The sequence below is a fragment of the Thermobia domestica genome, chromosome 8 (assembly GCF_964235325.1).
Source record: "Thermobia domestica chromosome 8, izTheDome1.hap1.1, whole genome shotgun sequence".
NCBI lineage: Eukaryota > Metazoa > Arthropoda > Insecta > Zygentoma > Lepismatidae > Thermobia > Thermobia domestica.
Window position 1 is genome coordinate 262,521,172 of NC_137461.1, and position 20,332 is coordinate 262,541,503.

General features: G+C 37.1%; 1 protein-coding gene across 12 annotated transcripts in view; it reads right to left on the reverse strand.

Moving 5' to 3' along the window:
- LOC145693591 (uncharacterized) overlaps positions 1-20,332 on the reverse strand; it is a 506,014-nt gene that overhangs the window by 187,320 nt on the left and 298,362 nt on the right. For all 12 annotated transcript variants that reach the window (XM_081769709.1, XM_081769703.1, XM_081769706.1 and 9 more), the window contains 3 exons: positions 17,425-17,547; positions 14,293-14,586; positions 11,754-11,856 (listed from right to left, as the gene is read on the reverse strand). In XM_081769709.1, coding sequence (XP_081625835.1) covers positions 11,754-11,856; positions 14,293-14,586; positions 17,425-17,547 — 520 coding nt within the window. The remainder of the gene's footprint in view (positions 1-11,753; positions 11,857-14,292; positions 14,587-17,424; positions 17,548-20,332) is intronic.

Genomic DNA, 20,332 nt, shown 5'->3' on the forward strand with positions numbered 1-20,332 from the left:
GGGACGCTGAACTTCAACAAACAACCAAATAAAAAATATTTCATCTTAGTAGTATTCTTCTACTGAAGTTAGTAGCAGTAAAAACTAATACGAAAACGAAGACCCACCTATTTAAAATTTGAATTCTCGTTTGATGAGATTATTATAGTCAGATACTTAGTTCTTTGTCTTACCGTATATAAAACATCTTTAGAACAAATAAACCATTCAATAGTATTTTGTTAGTATTAAATTGCCTATTTTTGAAAGCAATCAAATTGTTTTTGATACTGACTTAATTAGTTATAGAAAATAAGATAAATGAATGGGGGATCTTAGTGAGAAGTCTTTAGTATCAGTACATATAATCACTTCATGTTTCATATTTTGTTACAATCAATTGTTAAAAGTCAATTTATTACAGAGTTGCCTGATACTATCACGATCAGTTTATACAGCATCCTTCTATTTGGTAATTTATTAGTCTTTTTTTAAATTATAAAATATAATGTCGGGCTAATTGCTGTATCGCCGGACTAATTTTAGGAAATTTACCGGGTCAATTGGAGAATTTATTTAAGTTTATGAGGAAGAGTGATTGAAAGTCAGGTAAGGGGAATAGCAAAAGCTCAGATAGTGATTGCATTTGCTGGTTGTTTTTGATGTTGTAAGCGGCACTGTATGTGGAGACGGATGGACTATTTCGCGGAGAGGTACACTTGTTTTACTATACGAATCCATAGATTGTAAAATGTATAGATAAATTTGAGCAAATCTTTAATTTTCCCATTTCATGTCGAGAACAGAAACCAACAAACCCCTGTGGGGCTTCTAATCCGTTCCTACTACTATCACTACCCCTACTCCTACTCCTCCTCCTACTACTACTGCTACTCCTACTTATACTATGGATCCGTATAGTAAACCTACGCACCTAATAACATAATCTAACGTAACTTAATGTAATCCAACCAAATATAACCGAATGCAGTATATTTTGTTCCAGTTTTTCGATTTTCAAATTGATCCGGCGATTCAGCAGTAATGCCATATTGTCGATGACACATTAATAATCACTAGTAAATAATTATTTTTTAATATTCTGTAAAATATAAATTTTACACTGTTTACCTTTGTGAATTATTATTTCTAATTTATATCCCTCAAGAACCGAGAACCAAGGGTCTGTGGATCACAATATTTCATGCTGAGCTCGCACACGTACTAGACTTGTTAAAGTCTATGACCATATCAACTTTGGCCAATATCGGATGAGATTAACGCGTTTTAATGAAATTTATTCATTTAACTAAGTTCAAGTCCAAATTTTCTGAACAGTATTTTGAGAAAAAATACTGCTACAGGCTAGTCAGAGCATCAATGCAACTCTGTACTGTCAACAGTTGAGCCGTGTTCAAAAAAAAAAAAAAAAAAAAAAAAGACTCTGGAGCCAGCACTTCTGAATCGCAAAGGGGTCCTCCTCTTACAGGACAAAGCTAAGCCCCACGTGGCTAGGATAACCCGGGACACCATTCTACACTTTGGATGGGAAACACTATTGCATCCGCCATGCTCCCCGGACATTGCACCGTCCGATTACCACCTGTCCCATTCCTTGGACAATCAGCTTAGAGGACACTAGTTGAAATCCCTAGTAGAGGTGCAAAATGCACTTGATACCTTTTTCGATTCACGGCCCACCAAGTTCTACCGCGATGGAATACATGGCCTTCCAAAACGTTGGCAGAAGGAGACTATTTTTGATCTTCCAGGTATGTCTTAGGTTAAATATCGATGTTTGAAGGTGTTGGGTGAAAAAGCGACAGATCTTTCTTGGTTACCTTTATAGTTACTAAGCTCGTCAAGATCAACCACCTTACCAAGTTTGGTAAAAATTGGATGAGTTCCATCTTTCGCGCTTTAATGAAATTTCTTGATTTCACTGATTCCAAACCTAACATTGATAGCTAATAACTCAGGAACAAAAAGTCTGCACATCATAATATTTTATATGAGCTTCCATGCATACCAAGCTTGTCAATATTTACGATCCTACCAACTTTAGTCAAGATCATTTGCGTTTAATCAAATGCGACTTGGTGAAATTTCTTGATATCACTAACTTAAAACACAAATTTGATTAGCAATAACTCGGGAACCAAAGTCCCAAACACCATAATATTTAACATGTGTACTAAATACATTGCAGTCCATAACCATACTAATTTTGGTCGTGATTGGATGAGTTTCGTCAATAGTAGCACTACACACTATCCTTTCATTAGATCGAGCTCCTCCGTGGCTTAGCGGTTAGCGTACGCGCCTTTGCCGTGTTAGACCCGCGTTCGATTCCCGGCGGGAGCTCATGTGGTTCGGATACCACGTTAATCAATGAAATGAAATGAAATGTTTGAGTTTTACGTCCCACGGTTATGCCGGTTAGGCTAAAGGAGACGGTGATGATGAGAGATGAATGAAAATGGTGGAATGAAGAAAGTGGGAGAAAACGGGAGAACCCCGAGAAAACCCACGAGCACGGTGTTTGTCCACCACAAAGTTCACTTGGCGGAGGCTGGGATCGAACCCGGGACCCCAAGCACCAGAGGTGAACGTCCACGTTAATCAGTAGGTCCACGTCTCATATAGCCTCGCTGCTGAACGGGACGTTAAACTCAAAATCAATTCAACCTTTCATTAGATCCAAATCCAAGGAGCACGGTAGCTCAGTGTTAGAACGCTTACCTCTTGTGCATTTGATCCCAGACCAAGTAAGTTCGTGGCAGACAACATCGTGTCCGTGTATTTTCCCGGGGTACTCCCATTTCCTCCCACACTATCATTCCACGAATTCCGAAAACTTTTCGAGAAACGAAAAATCATCAAAAAAGGGAAAACGAATTTTTCGAAAAAAATCTTTTCGAAAAAACGAAAAACGATTTTTTTCGAAAAACGAAAAATCTTTCGAAAAAACGGAAAACAATTTTTTTCGAAAAATGAAAGACGAAAAAATTTCCGAAAAACAAAAGACATTTTTTTTTCGAAAAACGAACGAAAAAACGAGAAATGAAATTTCCGAAAATCAGATTTTTTAAAAAGGCCATCCCTAATGAATACCACCGCGACAAGTCGTGGTTCTTATGATAGTGGCGTATTTTCGTCCGGAGAAATTATGGAAATAATAAATAATGTAGACTCCGATGCTTTTGAAACGGACGATGAATGTAGTTTGTACGAAGATTCTAGCATCAATTTATGTGACACACATACCTCTTTTCATATAACATCGCTGTTGAACGGGACGTTAAACTCTAAATCAAAACTCAACACATACCTCTTTCTATTTAAAAATATTGTGTGGTATACAATATTCGGAATTCAAGATGGCTGCCATGATGTGCACTAAATCAATTATGTCGTTATTATTGTTCTGTCCCAATACTTTTCAGTAACCCTGTATACAGATCCACATGTCTTCTCACAGCAAAATTAATCTAATGTTTTCCACAGAATATTTTTCATACTAATATGTATTTTTATACTTTGATCCAGGAGTAGAAATGGAATTCTAGAAGTAAGGGAAAAGTCAGCAATAGATAAAGTTTGATTGAGCTATGTCGCGAGAATACAAACTCAGAAAGACGGTAGTTAGGGGCGGACTGGCCAGGGCCCTTAGGTCGCAATCGCGGCCTAGGCCCTCTAAGAAAACAATGAAAGAATAAAGAAAGAAAGAGAAAGAAAAGCTAAAACAAAAGAGAGCTAAATAATTCGGTAGCTCAGTGTTATTATGCTACCAACACACACTCCTCTTCCACCCTTCCATCAATCAGTAAGTTATCTTTTTTAATAGGGTCCTTTCGTTACTAGATTTGTGGCTAGGTCCATCTTTCACTATGGTCTTTTATTATCAGAAACTGTGATTTAGTTTGTACCTGGGACCTTGGGCCCTTCTTTCAATATATTGGACAGTTGGGTCCTTCTTTCATTACATTGAGAAGTTGGAGCCCTGGGCCCTTTATTCATTATATTGGGCAGTTGGGGCCCTTCTTTCATTTCATTGAGCAGTTGCGGTCCTAGGCATGTTTTTCATCATGTTGAGTTGTTGGGACCTGGAACCTTTTTTCATAATGTAGGGTAGTTGCATCCCTTTCAAGGTTGAAGACTGGTGCCTGGTTTGTAGCTGGGTTCATATTTAACCACAGGCTGGTTGGTTCTTTATGGATGTTAATACACCTTGTAGGTCTATATTTGATAATTCAAAAATGGGAAAACAACGCATTTTTAAAAATTTATTTTCTATCAAAAAGTTTACAAAATAACAGGAGAAAACAGTGGAAGACGCCAAGAAAGCGGGCATTTCAACATAATGGTTGATTCTATCCAAGATGTTTCAGGGCTTAATCAGCTGGCTATAGTAATTCTCTGCGTTATAAACGGTCAAGTATTTGAGCGGCTGTTAGTAGTTGTCGCAAACAGCTTGGGCGTCTCTGGCAGGGGGACGATGGGGACGCCCAATATTTTGAAGTACAAATTATTCAATATTTTGTTCTAATTTAATTTATTTACTAACGGCAGAATAACATATAAATGATAATAATTATATTTATTTGTCACAGGCTGTGTAACAGAGTTCTTCATATGCCTCACGGGGTCCGTGAAGGTAAGCAGAAATGTAACAAATGGAATTAAAGATAATAAACAGGTTGGGCTAGATAGTACCATTTAAATAACTTTCTTTGATGTCCTCCCCAAATTGTATATGCCAGAGACGCCAGTGGTAAACAATGACACTACAAGACAAGTAACTTATAATGAAATCAAAAGAGTACTTTGTGACAAAAATGTTTTGATGCTTGTGATGATATTGTAAGTTGCTTTTTTGATGGAGCTGCTAACTTCAGTGGATGCTATTAAGGAGTTAAAGCATTACTGGAGAAGGATAATCCTGAAATCATTTACACCCAATGCATGGCTTATGCTCTTAATTTCGTTATGACAAATTCGACTGAGTAGATAACTGAAGCTGCAAATTTATTTGAAACCAGTGCCATGTTCTGTCTGAATACTACAAAAGAAAGGATGTTTGTAAGAAAATGATTGATGCAAGCCACGAGGGACATGACAGACTACGAAAAGTTCAACAAGTTGGTACAACACGATGATGGAGCAGAAACAAGGCACTGAATGCAGTAGTGGACACTAATGAGTTTCGCTACGAAACATGAAACCAAGACGAGGATGACTGTCTATCATCAAGATTTCTTTCATTTTTATTGTTCCTCAGTGATGATGTACAGAACAGGGGTTTTAATGCGAAATGAAAATTTTAAGCTAAATTTTGCTGAATAAATGGGCAGAATTTAACACTGTAATGAGGACTTCTATGTTTCAGGACTTATTTACGGAAACGGAGCCTGTTTCAAAATACCTGCAGTCTCACGGATTGGACTATCTTACTACCTGGAGATTTCTAGACAATTTGCAGCAGCAGCTTCAGAAGAAAATAGAGGCAAAAGATGTCTGTTTAATGCTTTACGAAAACACAAAAATATTTTGTGTGAAAATAAATCAACAGCTTGCGCAATCTGGTGTAGAGATAGCAATGGAAAAAGACTTTTTGCACAAAAGAATCTTAAAGAAAAAGAAAATGCCAGGAGTGCAGATGAACTGGAAAAGAACTTAAATATAAGTGAAAATAATTTATTCAGAATAAAAAAACTTTAACGAAAATTCTGAATACAGCTGTTACATGTGTCAGTGATAGATTTCAGCAGCCGAAAGAATTCCAAATACTGGAACCTAAGGACTTTTCAGAAATCAAGAAGAATGGTGTATCTGCAAGAGCTTTCAGAGTTCTTCCGAAAAAAAAAACTAAATATAAAACAGGAGAAAATATACAAAGAGCTCCAGCAGTTCTCTGTCGTGTATTTCCCTGTCACAAAACGTTCTCGTTTTTGATGATCCTGAAGAGAATGATGCCCCTGAATCCGTAGAAGATGATGATGATTATGCATCTGAGCATGCTATGGAAGATGGAACATCTTTGGACGGGATTCACGGTAAGAGTGATAATGATGCTGCAAACACCTTGTATAAAAATTGTTTTTCATGTGCAGGGAAAATTTTGCACCAATTTCCGTCAGTCTAGTTGCTTTAATAATTTATACATTGTATACAAACATGCGTTGTCTCTACCATGCACACAAGTGACATGTGGAAGGTGCTTCTCAAAGTTAAAGTTAGAGTAAACAAATCTCAGAGCTAGTTTGTGTGAAGACATTTGGACATATTTTTGCTAATGAATATGGAAAGAGACATGTTAAATTTAGTGTCTGTGAACGAAGTTATTCAGGAACTCCGCGATTCATAAGCTGAACTGCAAAAAATCTTAACTTTTTAAAAGTATTAGTTGTTTAGTGGTTCAGCAGTGTTTATCATTTTCAGTAAAACTGTCGTGTTCATTCCACAGTCAAAAGTTATTATTAGTTGTTTAGTGTTACAATTTTTAGTAAGCTGCCCTGTTCATTCCATAGTAAAAGTTATCCGCTATTATTTTTTTAGTGTTTCAGCTACTATACAGAGTGTCTCAAAAGTCCCGTGACATACGGTAACTCTCTTATTATCAGAGTTACAACAAAATATAGGCGGGGAAACGGTCTCCAAATATGATGTTTTCAATCTAAAGTGAAAAAATTTTTTCAAATCGGACAAGCCGTTTGGGCTGTACAATCTATATGCGCCCAATGTTACATGAAAATGCAACGTTACCATTTACCCGGACCCACAACATAAATGAATGAAGTTACTGTCTATTAAAAACATTATATTTGTAGGCGGTTTCCTCTCTTACATTTTGTTGTAACTCTGATAACAACAGAGTTATTCATGTCAGGGGACTTTTTAGACACCCCGTGTGGCAATGCAATAATAATTATAAAATATTCTCTTGAAAGTTTGTTTCTGGAAATTCTGTGCTTGCTGTGTCATCAAATTTTCACCGACCAATGATAAATTATAGCTTGCAAAAACTATCAAGTAACAACCAATTTACAACTGCACAACGCGATGGCTCATCGCAGATGTTGATTGTACGCAGTGGCGCAACCAGGATTTTATTTCGGGAGGGGCCAATTATATCCAGTACAGTAGTCTGCAAACGACGTGCTGCACCATTTGATGTGGACAAAATTGAAATTTTGAATTCTCCTCATTACAAGCAATTTAGTTATCCTTATTATTAACATGCTAAAAAACCTTAAAATGAAAATTCCAATTCACAAATTCCCTATTATTAACGGTTACAAGTTTTAAAATTTGCGCTATAATAAATATTTTGAACACCTTTATTTTTGCATAAAATGAGGCACTCTTTACTAACGTTTATTACTCTAAGAAATTAATGTAGGGGTTTTCACTGGGTATTTCTCCTTTCGTACAGTGCTTTGACTTAATTCAATATTCATTTATGCTTTGATCTATTTTGAAATTTCACCAAAATTTGTCTGCAACGCTGCTGTATAAGATGGATCAGGTTTGCTTCGGAGAGGGCATGGGCCCCCGAGTTCATAGCTCGTTGCGCCACTGATTGTACGTTATTTTAGAAATTGGTGTTATAGTCTGAGCTCCCTCCACAGTAACCGCGGCCTAGGCCCTAATACACCCAGTCCGCCTATGACGGGAGTGCAAGCAACCTTTCATGAAGAACGACTTAAGCGATAGCGATTGTTCCAAAACAATCAACAAGCAAACAAAACTAATATTATCATTCAAATTTCCTATTTGTTATTAATAACCACAGATATATTTCCTTCATTTGCATAAACACTTCAACTTACTAAGGGGACACAATCCTCTTTTGCATGATTGATCTCCACTCTTGCTTTGATCTCAAGCTTTTTACACGTGGAACCGTATTTACCGGGCCCTTTGGACGCGGGGTCTTTCTGACTTGTGCCTTTTTGACGCAGGGCCCTTTTGACTCGCACCCAGTTGACGCCTGGCCGTTTTGACCCGTGCCCTATTGTAATGGTGCTCCTTTTGATCAGGGCCCGTTTGACGAAGTTTCTTGTTGACTCTTTCCCTTTTGTCGCAGAACCCTTTGTATCCGGACCCTTTTGACGCAGCGTCCTTATAACTCGGCTCCTTTTGTTGCAGATCCTTTTTAACCCGGGCCCTTTTAACGCAGAGCCATTTTGTCGCGGAGACCTTTTAACCTAGGCCCTTTCGACGCGGGGCTGTTTTGACTCGGGCATTTTGTAGCGGGCCCCCTTTTGACTCGGACCCGTTTGACGCAGGGCCCTTTTAACTCGGATCCTTTAGTCGTGGTACTCTTTTGACCCAGGCCCTTTTCATGAGGAGCGTTTTGATTCGGCCCCTTTTGACTCGGGTCCTTTTGTTGCGTAGATCTTTTGACCCAGGCCCTTTTGATAGGGGGCCATTTGACTCGGGTCCTTTTGTAGCGGGGTTTTTTTCACTCGGGCCCGTTCGACGCAGAGCCCTTGCGACTCGAGCCCCTTTGTACTGGGAACCTTTGACTCGGGCCCTATTGATGAGGGGTGTTTTGATTCGGGTCCGTTTGACGCGGGGCATTCTGACTCGGGTCATTTTGTCGTGGGACCCTTTTGACACGGGCTCTTTAAATGAAAGGCGTTTTGATTCGGGTCTTTTTGACTCGGGCCATTTTGACTCGGGCCCTCTTGTACGCGGCACCTTTTGACACGGGTTCATTCGAGGCAGGTCTCTTTTGACTCGGGCTCTTTTGTCGTGGGACCCTTTTGACGCGGAGCTTTTGATTCTTGCCCTTTTGACTCCTACCCTTTTCTTGCGGAGAAGTTTGTCCCAAGCCCTTTTTTCGCGGGTCCCTTTCGACTCGTGCCCTTTGTAGAGAGGCCACTTTTGACTTCTGCTCTTTTCTTGTGGAGATCTTTTGACCCGGGCCCATTTGACGTGGGAAAGTTTTGACTCGGGCTCTTTTGTAGCGGGACTCTTTTTATCCTGGCCATTTTCATGAGGGGCGTTTCGTTTCGGCCCTTTTTGACTCGGGTCCTTTTGTTGCGGAGACCTTTTGAACCGGGCCCGTTTGACGCAGGTCGCTTGGGACTCAAACCCTTTTGTCGTGGGACCCTTTTGACTCGGGTCCTTTTAATGAAAGGCGTTTTGACTCGTGCCCATTTTTGCGGAGACCTTTTGAACAGGGCCCTTTTGACGCCGAGCCGTTTGACTCGGGCCATTTTGGAGCGATGCCCCTTTTTGACCCGGGGCCTTTTGACTCGGGTTATTTTGTCGTGGATCTCTTTTGACCCGGGCTCTTTTTATGAGGGCCGTTTTGATTCGGCCCCTTTTCACTCGGGCCCTTTTGTTGCGGAGGCCTTTTAGCCTGGGCCGTTTGACTCGGGTTCTTTTGTAGCAGGGCTCTTTTTCAGCCGGGCTCGTTTGAAGCAAGTCCCTTTTTACTCGGGCCCTTTTGTCATGGACCCTTTTGATGAGGGTCGTTTTGATTCGGGCAATTTTGACTCCTGACCTTTTGTTTCGGAAACCTTTTGACTCGAGCACTTTTGTTGCGGAGTCATTGTGGTCTGGCTTTTTTAAAACATGGTCCATTTTGACTCGGGCCCTTTTGACTTGGGCCCTTTTGTTGCGGAGACGTTTCGACCTGGGTCCTTTTCACATGGGCCATTTTGACTCGGGCCCCTTTGTAGCGGGGCCTCTTTCAACCCGGGTCCGTTTGAAGCAGGGCCGTTTTGACTCGGGTCCTTTTGTTGCGGGCCATATTGACTCTGGCCTTTCGGTCTTTTCCCTTTTGTCAGGCCCTTTTGACATGGAACCGTATATATAACGCAGCAGCTGAAATACCTGGGACAGGGGGCCTGGGGGAGTATGAGTAAATCGAAGGTAGATCGATCCAGGGCGCAGTAAAATTAATCACATCACTGTTCATATCAATTAGTTTTTTCTTTCGACATATCTGGAGATCAGTGTTCTGACTAATAGCCTACAGCGGCGAAAGACGATATACGTTATCAGTGTTATGACTGTTAACGTAATATATATAGGGAATAAAACGAAAAACTCTATATCGGTCTCCCCCCCCCCCGTTAGAAAAAATCCTGCGGGCGTTAGTGATTATGATGTTGCTTAGTTACTGTATTATATTATTCTATACACGGAATAAATACTTATGTGTTTTATATAATAATAAGAACCTGATCTACATTTATTACGGCCCTTGCTTTACGACAACGAAACATATTCATGTTCAGCGTAATCAGTTTCCATTCACAAATAATTACAGTGAGGCGAATGAAATAATTCAAGCCCGAACATGTCGTAGTAAATTCCTGAAGAGTCAAAAGCGCTAGTAGCAGTTGTTAGCAGTTTTTAACTTAACATATAAGACAATAATTTGAAAAACTGAGAATACAAATCTTTTCAGAGATGACAGTGCACTGATGCTTTAAATCTATGCCCTTACTCCCTATACCTACGTTATTTCCCTAGTCAAAATAAAAACTCTTCAAAATTAATCAAAATTTCTTATGCAACCATCCCTTCCTTAGAGTACTGCGGTGTCACATACCCGTCACGGCGATGTAAAGGCACTTTTGGCGACGAGGATACAATGAGTAGAAAAAATGTTCTCCTGCACGACAATTTTATTGTAATTGGGGAAGAAAAGATTTAACGAGCAAACACCGGCATCTTCCCTTAAAGGTGACCGCTGGATAAGGTTTTGTGAGTAATTGTCTGATCTAGTCACAATGCCAGTTTGTGAGTAACTTAGTACTGCTGGACTTACTTCTACCGCTGAATAAGTAGGATTTAATCGGTATTTGAGGTACTTGCTAAATAGAGGTACCAACATGTATTGAAAATAAACAGATTGAACATACTTATGTTCGTGTAAATAGGGGGAGGCAATGGGGAAGGAGGAAAACTCCCGTAATACGTGACTGCCATATTCTCTACTGGAACGCATATTCTATATTGGACGTCCCAAACAGGATTTGCATTCCAAGAAGACATGGATGTTATGTGTTTGGTGGGACATGGATAGGATCTTCGAGAGTGGATTCTTGCCCTGTAATCGTTCCATTAATGTTGTATACTGTGATCAACTCCAACGAGTTTATGTAGTACAAGAAAGAAGGCGCCATGGTATCATCATCCACATAGATAACACTAGACCACATCTGGCGGCCATTCAACAGATTCAATGGGAGGTACTGGTACTTCCTCATCCAATGTATTCCTCAGATATGGCTCCTTCAGATTTCGATGTTTTCGTTCAATGTCGCATGAACTCCGTAACATCCTCTAAAAATGAGCAGCTGCAAAGTTTCATTAATTACTTCTATGCATCCAAGCCACGGAGATTTTCGTACAGACATCCAGCAACTACCTGAACGTTGAGAACAGATTGTGAACAATGCGCGAGAATACATTAGTCCTCAAACAAACACTTATCCGTTTGTTCCAAACAGCACAAAGTAACGAATAAACCCAACATTATTACAGGATATTTAATTCTGCTCTATCAAACATATGTGAATTCTGTAGGGCAAATTGATTTACTGTCATTTTGAATGTTCCTACGGCAAAATATTTCTTCTCGATACTTTCCAGAGAAAGAAATAAGAAATAAATAAAATTCAAAATATGTCTTTTCAATGTGAAACAGGGGATAAAAGCTTTTAATTTCCATTTGTACAATTCGTTGTTTTCTGACGAATAGAATATATGGTTGAAACCCTGTTGTTAAACAAAAGAAAATCACTTACTTTCCATGTCCAACACTGCCTGCTCCTCCTCGATCCCTTCTATAAATGAGTCAGTTGGATAGAATTCGCAGATGTTACGATTTTTCATCGCTGATTGTATATTCTAGGGAAAAAAAAATAAATTATTTACGGAAGCATGTTCCAATATATATATCTTTCTACAAGCACACACACACACACACACACATATATATATATATATATATATATATATATATATATATATATATATATATATATATATATATAGGGTGTTAATGAACTATACCGACAAAATGTAAGAGGTAATTCCTTACATCAAAATAAGCGAAAAAGTTCATATCGACCTGTGGAGAAAAGAGCATAATTTCAGAGCTAGGGCTGTATAAAATCGAAAAAAAATCAAATTTCAAGAGGCCCTAGTTCGAATTTGAGTATCTATAGATGGTCGTTCTTATCAGCATAAAGGAAGTTATGCATGCACAATCCAAAAAATGCATATTTCATTAATGTTCAATGGATATACAGAGTATTCCTTGCAGGGTGAAATTCCCAGACATGCCATCTACCGAATTTTGAGATATACTCTGACTTTATGATTGGTCCAAAGTAGGCAAGCAATAAGCCTTAACAGCAATGAACACGGAATCCTTTGGCGGGATGTCGGAAATGTTAAGGATCGTCAGTAGCACGGTCTCTCGTACTCGGGCAAATGTATGTTGCAATGTTTTCTTTCACACTTATTTGTGAAGAAAACGTGAAACATACCGTGACGAAATACATCGCAGCATGCGTTTGTCCGAGTACGAGAGACTGTGCTGCTGACGATCCTTAACACTTCCGACACCCCGCCAAAGGATTCCTTGTTCATTGCTGTCAAGGCTTACCTCCTGCCTACTTTGGACCCTCCTTGAAATTATAGTATATCTGAAAACTATATTGAGAGCATATATGAGAATTAGACCCTGTGGGGAATACCTTCTACACCTTTTAGCAATGGATGAAATATGCATTTTAAAATTGTGTATGCGTGACTTCCTTTAGGCTGATAAGGACCACCAACCACGGTTTCTGGAATTGGAACTAGGGCCTCTGGAAATTTGGCTTTTTCGCGATTTTGGACAGCCCTAGTTCTGAAACTATGTACTTTTCGTCATAGGTTCATATGAACTTTTTCTCTTATTTTGATGTGAGGAATCATCTCCTACAGTTTGTCGGTATAACGCCATTACCACATGAGTTTGTCTACAATTTTGTTCTAATAATAATAAGTACATTGAGCAATTCAGTCTCACATTTATATGATTTGTGTCAAAGGCACTGCGATGTATCTGTTAGAGAAATTGGTAGCTTGATTGAAATTTTATAGAATAATAAGTGCTCTAAAGGAATGATTAAACTTTACTACAGATTCACGAAATTAGCAGGAACTCTTAAAATTACCTGAAGTAGATATATTATTATTTTATTAGTTATCAAATTGCTATATATTTCAATGTAAATTGGTCTTTAGCTAAATCTGGAATTTTGTAAATATAGTTATTAAGTGATCCATCCATATGAAATACTTTTACTACAAAATTAGCACTACAGGAAAGCAGCAAAACAATACTTCATATTAAAATATTCCATGAGTAGCAAGATTACTTAAGTTATTAGAAGATTGAAAATATTTCTATACCTTTTAGTTATATATGTATATAAGGTGAATTTTTAGACTTACATTAATACAATTGCAAAGTGCGAAAGGATACAGGAAAATGAAGAAACTATTAACACTAACAATATTGTTAATTTTTCTTGTCTACCTTCCCAAAATAAAACTCTTGAACCGAAAATACTGCTTCAACCCTACTGGCGAGTTTTGACCCTGGGAATCGTAATTGTAATCAAATAATACAAACTGTCTCCTTCTTTTCCAGTGTTTGTACTTCGTGTCCATTATTTATCTTCAATTAACAAAGGATAAATACGTACTTGTATAGAGGAAGAGTTTCTCCAACAACTTCTGGAATTTGGACAATCTACATCAATTAATACAAATTGAATCAGCCATTTCATTACCTTCGGGTACGCTCCTTATACTTGCAGATTTCCTCTACTTATTGATTTTTCATTCTGCTTTGACTGTTGGTAAGTACTCTTTGACACAAAATATTAACGTGGTAGTCCAACTGGAAAAATAATGCTTACTGAACAATAGCGAAGTAGGCAGAGTAACATGTCGGTACGTGATTGTAAATCCTTATTTGTTTATAGATATAGAAATACCTTGCATAACATGGTTAGTGGTTTGGCGCTATGCAAAGATGAATTGCTCGTGATCTATTAATAATAGGTTTAAATTAAATTCGATCGTCACAAAAATTTAAAGTAATAAAAATAATAAAAATTGGCTATTAAAAAATAAATTAGCAAACATTTTGTCAATTCGTAATTATGTGTAATAACAAAAGAAGCGAAATCGCTTACGGAAGGTATTCCTTTTACTGCTGTATAAGTAGTCTAACTAAATTTAGACAAAAGTGTGAATTATTATCCTTAGTGGTTCATTTATTACCTGATGATATCCTTTTGCATTTCGTTTCGTGCAGCTAGTTTGTTGAGCAGTTGTTGTTTTTCTATCTTTGTTGACAGTTTTGTGATTTGTCCGTGTTACTGGTGGCTTCACGGTCGACTTCGCTAATGAAAAATGTCGGACAGACCCTTCTAGATTTGCAGGTTCAGAAACTTGTTTTGTTAGCAGCGAATTGTCTTTGGCGGCTTTTGTTATTGTTGAAACAACCTTGGAGTGAGAGGATTCCGTATTTAAATCTCTGGTTGCTGTGTTTAAATTGTTGGAGTTCTTGTCGTTCTGTGGAAATAAGTTAATTTCGTTTAAAGTATAAAGAAATGGAAATTTTGAGATGTCTTTTTTACTATATTGAAATTTATTAAATAACATAAGTACAAGTGATACTTTTTTCAATCTCCATTAAGCCACGTGAGAGGACGAAACGGGGATGCGAAAAATAGTTCATTAGACATCGCCTACCCTTACACTAAAAGACGAATACTGTTGTTCAACCATTGTTTAGTAATCAGCGTGAAAAGATACCAAATGCAATCAAAGCGACCGTAAAATATGAACTCTAAGAAGCTGCTAAGTCAACTGAAATTCTGATATGAGTTCAGAAAACACAACCTACATCTTTCACGAAACTCAAGGATTCACATATTCATCACGCGTTGTCTGCTGTCACATATAGACTATTCTCGCCGTGTAGGTTCAGTAAGATCATTAAGTTCTGCAGAATTCTTGTACACAACCATCACTTATGAAGTTCCCGCCGTGGACCTTCCCCATGCGACGATGAAGTGCATCTGTATTATACCCTTCCACTTGAGAAATCGAATTACAGTATATCACCTAGTATACACTTGGCGGGCGTTTTGATCGTGCCCGGTATATTTTCACGTTCGCTGCTTCACAATGATTGAATGACAAAATCTGTCTTTCGGTATGGGTGATATGCGATGACCTGTTGGCAATTTACCTTATCGCCGTTCCGTCATTTACATTGATTGTCCTCCCCATGGTGACTTAACGAAAGTTACGAAATACCTCTTGTAAGAGTCTTGAACAACCACGACAATAATTCTATGCATGAACTTACTTACAAAAATGTTTTGCTTTGACTCAAACATATCTAATATTTCTGTTTCCTTATCACTACTCGATTTTCTACTTTGTTATTCAAACTAACGATTCTTATTGTCCATTCCTGTGTAACCTACATTTGGTCATTGCTAACTGCAGTACACAGTAAAGACGAATATGAATAGGCGAAGCTAGACATTTTGGAATAGGAAAATAGGACAGTGTTTATTAATCCGTTTCCTGTCAAGATCGTACGTCCAACACTCACTGTGAAAAACGAATTTTGTAATTTACCGCATTTTTACTTCGGATTTAGTATATGAACAAGTATATTCATTTTTGCCACATTAACATTGAATGCGCATGTTAGCAATTGACCAAATAAACCTCCGAGAGAGATTATACCGGAATTAATCGAAAAATGATTTTCACCCACTTAGAAAACCGTAAACTCATTCAACTGCCCCAACCAGAAGCATTTCAGATTTTGCTTGGGGGAGGGCAAGACCCCTTGATAATAAGTAAAATTTCGCGTTTTTCACTGATTTACTACTATTCTATTGATAAAATCTATATACATCTCAAACACAGGGTGGGGGGCAAATGCACCTCCCTGCCGCCCCTAAGTGACGCCCCTGGCCCCAACCCTACTATATTTTACTAACGGCAATCGATAACATTATATCCCGCTAAGTGGTTTACTTGAGTGGATGGAAAACTATATTTATTGGACTTGGTCTCACAAGAATGAACATTTTCTCCCAGTAATCCCCCTCCACCGGACTCAAAATCAAATATTGTAAAATGTGATATTTTATTTTTCATTCGGTAGATATGTTGCAGCGATCTCTAATTCTTGCGTAGTTAACCAAAAATCAATATGGACTGCTTACTCTTATTTTTATCACTTTAAGACAAATATTTTTCAACTTGTAATTTTTGCTGATATGAATCAAAACTCTGAACTTCGTTATTGGTCGATCCAATCTAAACTGTGATAATTTCTCATAGATTAAACATTCTTACTTTTCACTTAGTTTTCCTTTACTGTCCACGTTAATTAGATATTTCTTCTTATATTTTTTCTGTTTTGTTTCGAACTTAAGATTTGCACTCATAAGCTGATTAAGTAATTGTTTATCGACTTTTGTCGGAAATTTTATAATAATTAAAACTGAGCTTCAAACAACCCAAACTTTGATTCACTTTTGTTCAAAATCCACCCGTTCAACCTGAATCCCTTAATCGAATCGAATCGACTAAGCCGGAATCAGCCTCGCTTAAATTTTCGCATTTTATGAAGTGGAAGAGAGGACATCTGACCAAAAAAAAAAGTGAATCAAGTATAAATGCTTTTTCTATCTTTTGAACGACTGTTTCTGTTGTGCTTTACACAACTTTAAACACTTCTAAGTCTACATTAAATTTATACACCGTTGAATGACATTTTAAAATTTTACAGGCCTTTTTCCTATGCCAATCCATCACCATGTGACCTTGTGACGTCAATTTCCGTCATATGGATGCACTTTCCTGCACAGTGTTAGCAGATGACCGTCTTCCGAGCTGCGGTCAACTATTACACATTTTCTTTGTGCTCGACAGATACAAATATTCGCAACTATTAAGAACTATTTATTTCAACTTTCGATTTTCTAGAATTGATACAAAACCAGGCCAATTTCATTGTTGCAGAACATATGGCTGAATGATTATCTTAATTTTAAAAAAACCGAGTGGGCATATAAAAGAGAACTATGATAATTCTGGTTTAATTATTATTTCACTGGTAATGATTGGAACAAATTTAATGGATCATTCAGATCTCATATGGAAAACTTCTTAGCTTAATTTGCTCAGTGAACTTAATGCGCTGTAAGCGATAGAAAAACATATGAAACAATATGTTATTCAATTGTGTTAGTTTAAGAAGTGTGATGTGAAAACTATAGACACATTTTAGTTAACTTTTATGCATATAGGGCCTATTAACGGCATTTGATATAATTGGAATTCCTCTTAGCATTTAGACAAACATATTGCGTTACGTACCTTAATGATTTTCTGAAACTCTTCAGTGTTCATGATCATTTCTACAAAAATCCGAAGTTTCTCTAGATCGTTAGACGTTAGCACGGTCTGAACGCTTTCATTTTTCTGTATAACGCAATTTGCCTAGAAAAATATAACAGGAACTTCAAAAGTTTCAACAGCATGAAAATTACATATATTACGTATTTAAGATAGTAAAATATCAACAGAAATTACCCAACTCAATTGTAAAAACGTTCACCCAATTCAATTAATATTTAGATGTATTACTATCAGGTCTGTAATCAGTCCAATTTCTTAGAGGAGGCAATGACAAATTCGAAACTGCTCATTTATTTATTATTGATGGAATCGGATTAACAGCTGTAGCTCCTTTTGCAAATGATATATTAACCCTTGTCCAAGCAAGACAATTTTGTAACGTTGACGAGCAACCGAGGCCTGTCAGGCCAAGTGTAAATTTTAAGTACAGAGCACGCAAAATTCAATGGCTATTGTTACATACTGTTCCGACTAATGTAGAATATATATATATATATATATATATATATATATATATATATATATATATATATATATATATATATATATATATATATATATATATATATATATATATATATATATATATATATATATATATATTTGTAATTCAAGGTATATTTACTTTAAATTTTATTATTTACAGTGTACAATTATGTATGTAGAAATAAAGTTATATATGTACATAATAGTTTTTCTTGTTTTCAACACTATATTTTTTACTTGTTTTTCATATAAATTTTCAAGTGTCACTATTCACACGTGAGTTTTATGTCCAGATGGAGGTATTTGTTAGTCTCTTTTACATTTTTTTTACAAGTTATGGTTGTCTTGCTGTGTTAGTTGCACAGGGTTTACTGCAAACGTCGCAAACTTGCTTTTGTTTGCTTCTTTTAGTCTACGGACAAAGGTTGCATCTCTTCCTCTTCTTAGTACCCTCTTTTGTTGTTGATGATGGTTGTATTTGAGGCAAGATTTGCTTTATACTTGTGAGAATTGTATTTTGCAGACCCTTAGACCTTCATTGGATATGATCTAGCACAAGACTTTCTGCGACATCAACCAGAATTCTTATATTATGAGCACCAACATGCCACTCGGGGTGAGTATTAGTCCACACAACATAACCAACCACGCCACAGACATCTAAACAATCCATAAAAATGCTAAAGACCATCGATTAGTTCGATTTTTTGACATATATGCATATACAATATGGTCCAAGGAATCTACACCTCCCTTGGTTTTGTTACATTGTAGAATTATCTCTGGTTTATTATCCTTTTCCTCCACATGGTGCATTGTAGATAGAAGAACCACAGCTGTATTTGCCTTCGGATTGAATTATTGTAATCCCTTTCAACAATGGTAGTTCTATGTACACTCATTGTTAGCCAGGTCGTGATGTGGAAAATTAGGGCCCGGGATGAGAGTATACGACAGCGCCCCCGTATATATGAATGATGTTGGCATACCAGTCGCGAAGCGCCATCATGGTTGAAGCAAAGAGTAAGAAAATTTTCAAAAATAATCCCTGCTTTTCCTTGATTTTGAGCACTTTTTATTATTTTTTTCATCCATCTTATATATGTGCACATGCATTTTCCTAACATGAGTAACATTATATATGAGAATTTTGCGCCCCCTTACTTCGGTTTCATTAAAATTTCTTTAACGTTGTGTAAATAACTTCCATGAGAATATCCATAAGGGATAGTTTACTCTTGCGATGAGTTTTTTTTTTTTTTTTTGACGGTTTTATGAAATAAGACTTCTGCAATGTCATTATTTCATATATAAGTATTTCATTATTAATTGTAACATTTGACATAAAATACATCAACGTAGGTGTTCCACAAGGATCAACTTTAGGACCTATACTGTTTCTTCTCTACATAAATGCTATGCCAGACAACCTTAGAGAAACTTAAGTTGTTTTATATGCAGACAATATGAACGCCATTATAAAATCAGAATCACTCAAAATAAAAATAAATAAATAAAAATAGATAACAATATGTCACAGGTAATTTCCTGATTTGCAAACAACAAACTATTTCTAAACTCCGACAAAACATTATGCTTATACTTTCATTATAACCACGCTAAATTAACATCATATCCAGTACTTCGAATAGACGAAAAAATGACGAAGCCAACCGAAACAGTGAAATTTCTTGGTCTTCTGATGGATACTTATTTGTCCTGGTCTCAATATATTGGTAAATTATCCCATAAATTATCCTCCGTAATTTTCTTAATAAGGTCACTTGTTCCCATTTTAAGCAGAAAAGCAGTACTAACAGATTACCATGCACTGTTTTACAGCAAAATCAAATATGGAGTAGGCTTTTGGGGTTTAACCACTGAATTTAAAAGTGTTTATACTCTAAAAGAAAGTGATAAGAATAGTCACCAATACTTCATATTTTACTTTTTGCAGAACGCTATTCAAAGACCTAAATATTCTTCTAATTCCATCATTGTATATATAGGGAACATTATTTTTGGTCCACAAGAAATAAGAACTGTACAAAAAGAACTAAGATAAACATGAATATCATACGAGAACGAAGAGACATCTAGTGTAAAATTTCAGGAAATTTTGAACCTGTTGGTAAAAAACCTTTTCTTTCCGGCAGGGACGTACGCAGGGGGTGGGTCCTGGGGGTCCGGACCCTCCCCGAAATTTCAACTTTTGTGTAAATTTAGCCTAATTTTAGGGGCAATTATAGAAATTTTAATATAAAATACCCTCATATTCAGTTTGGACCCTCCTCGAAATAAATTCCTGCGTACGCTACTGCTTTCCGGTTTCTTTTCGGAAAAATTGGGAAAATAACAAAAATCTTTGTATTAGGTTAAT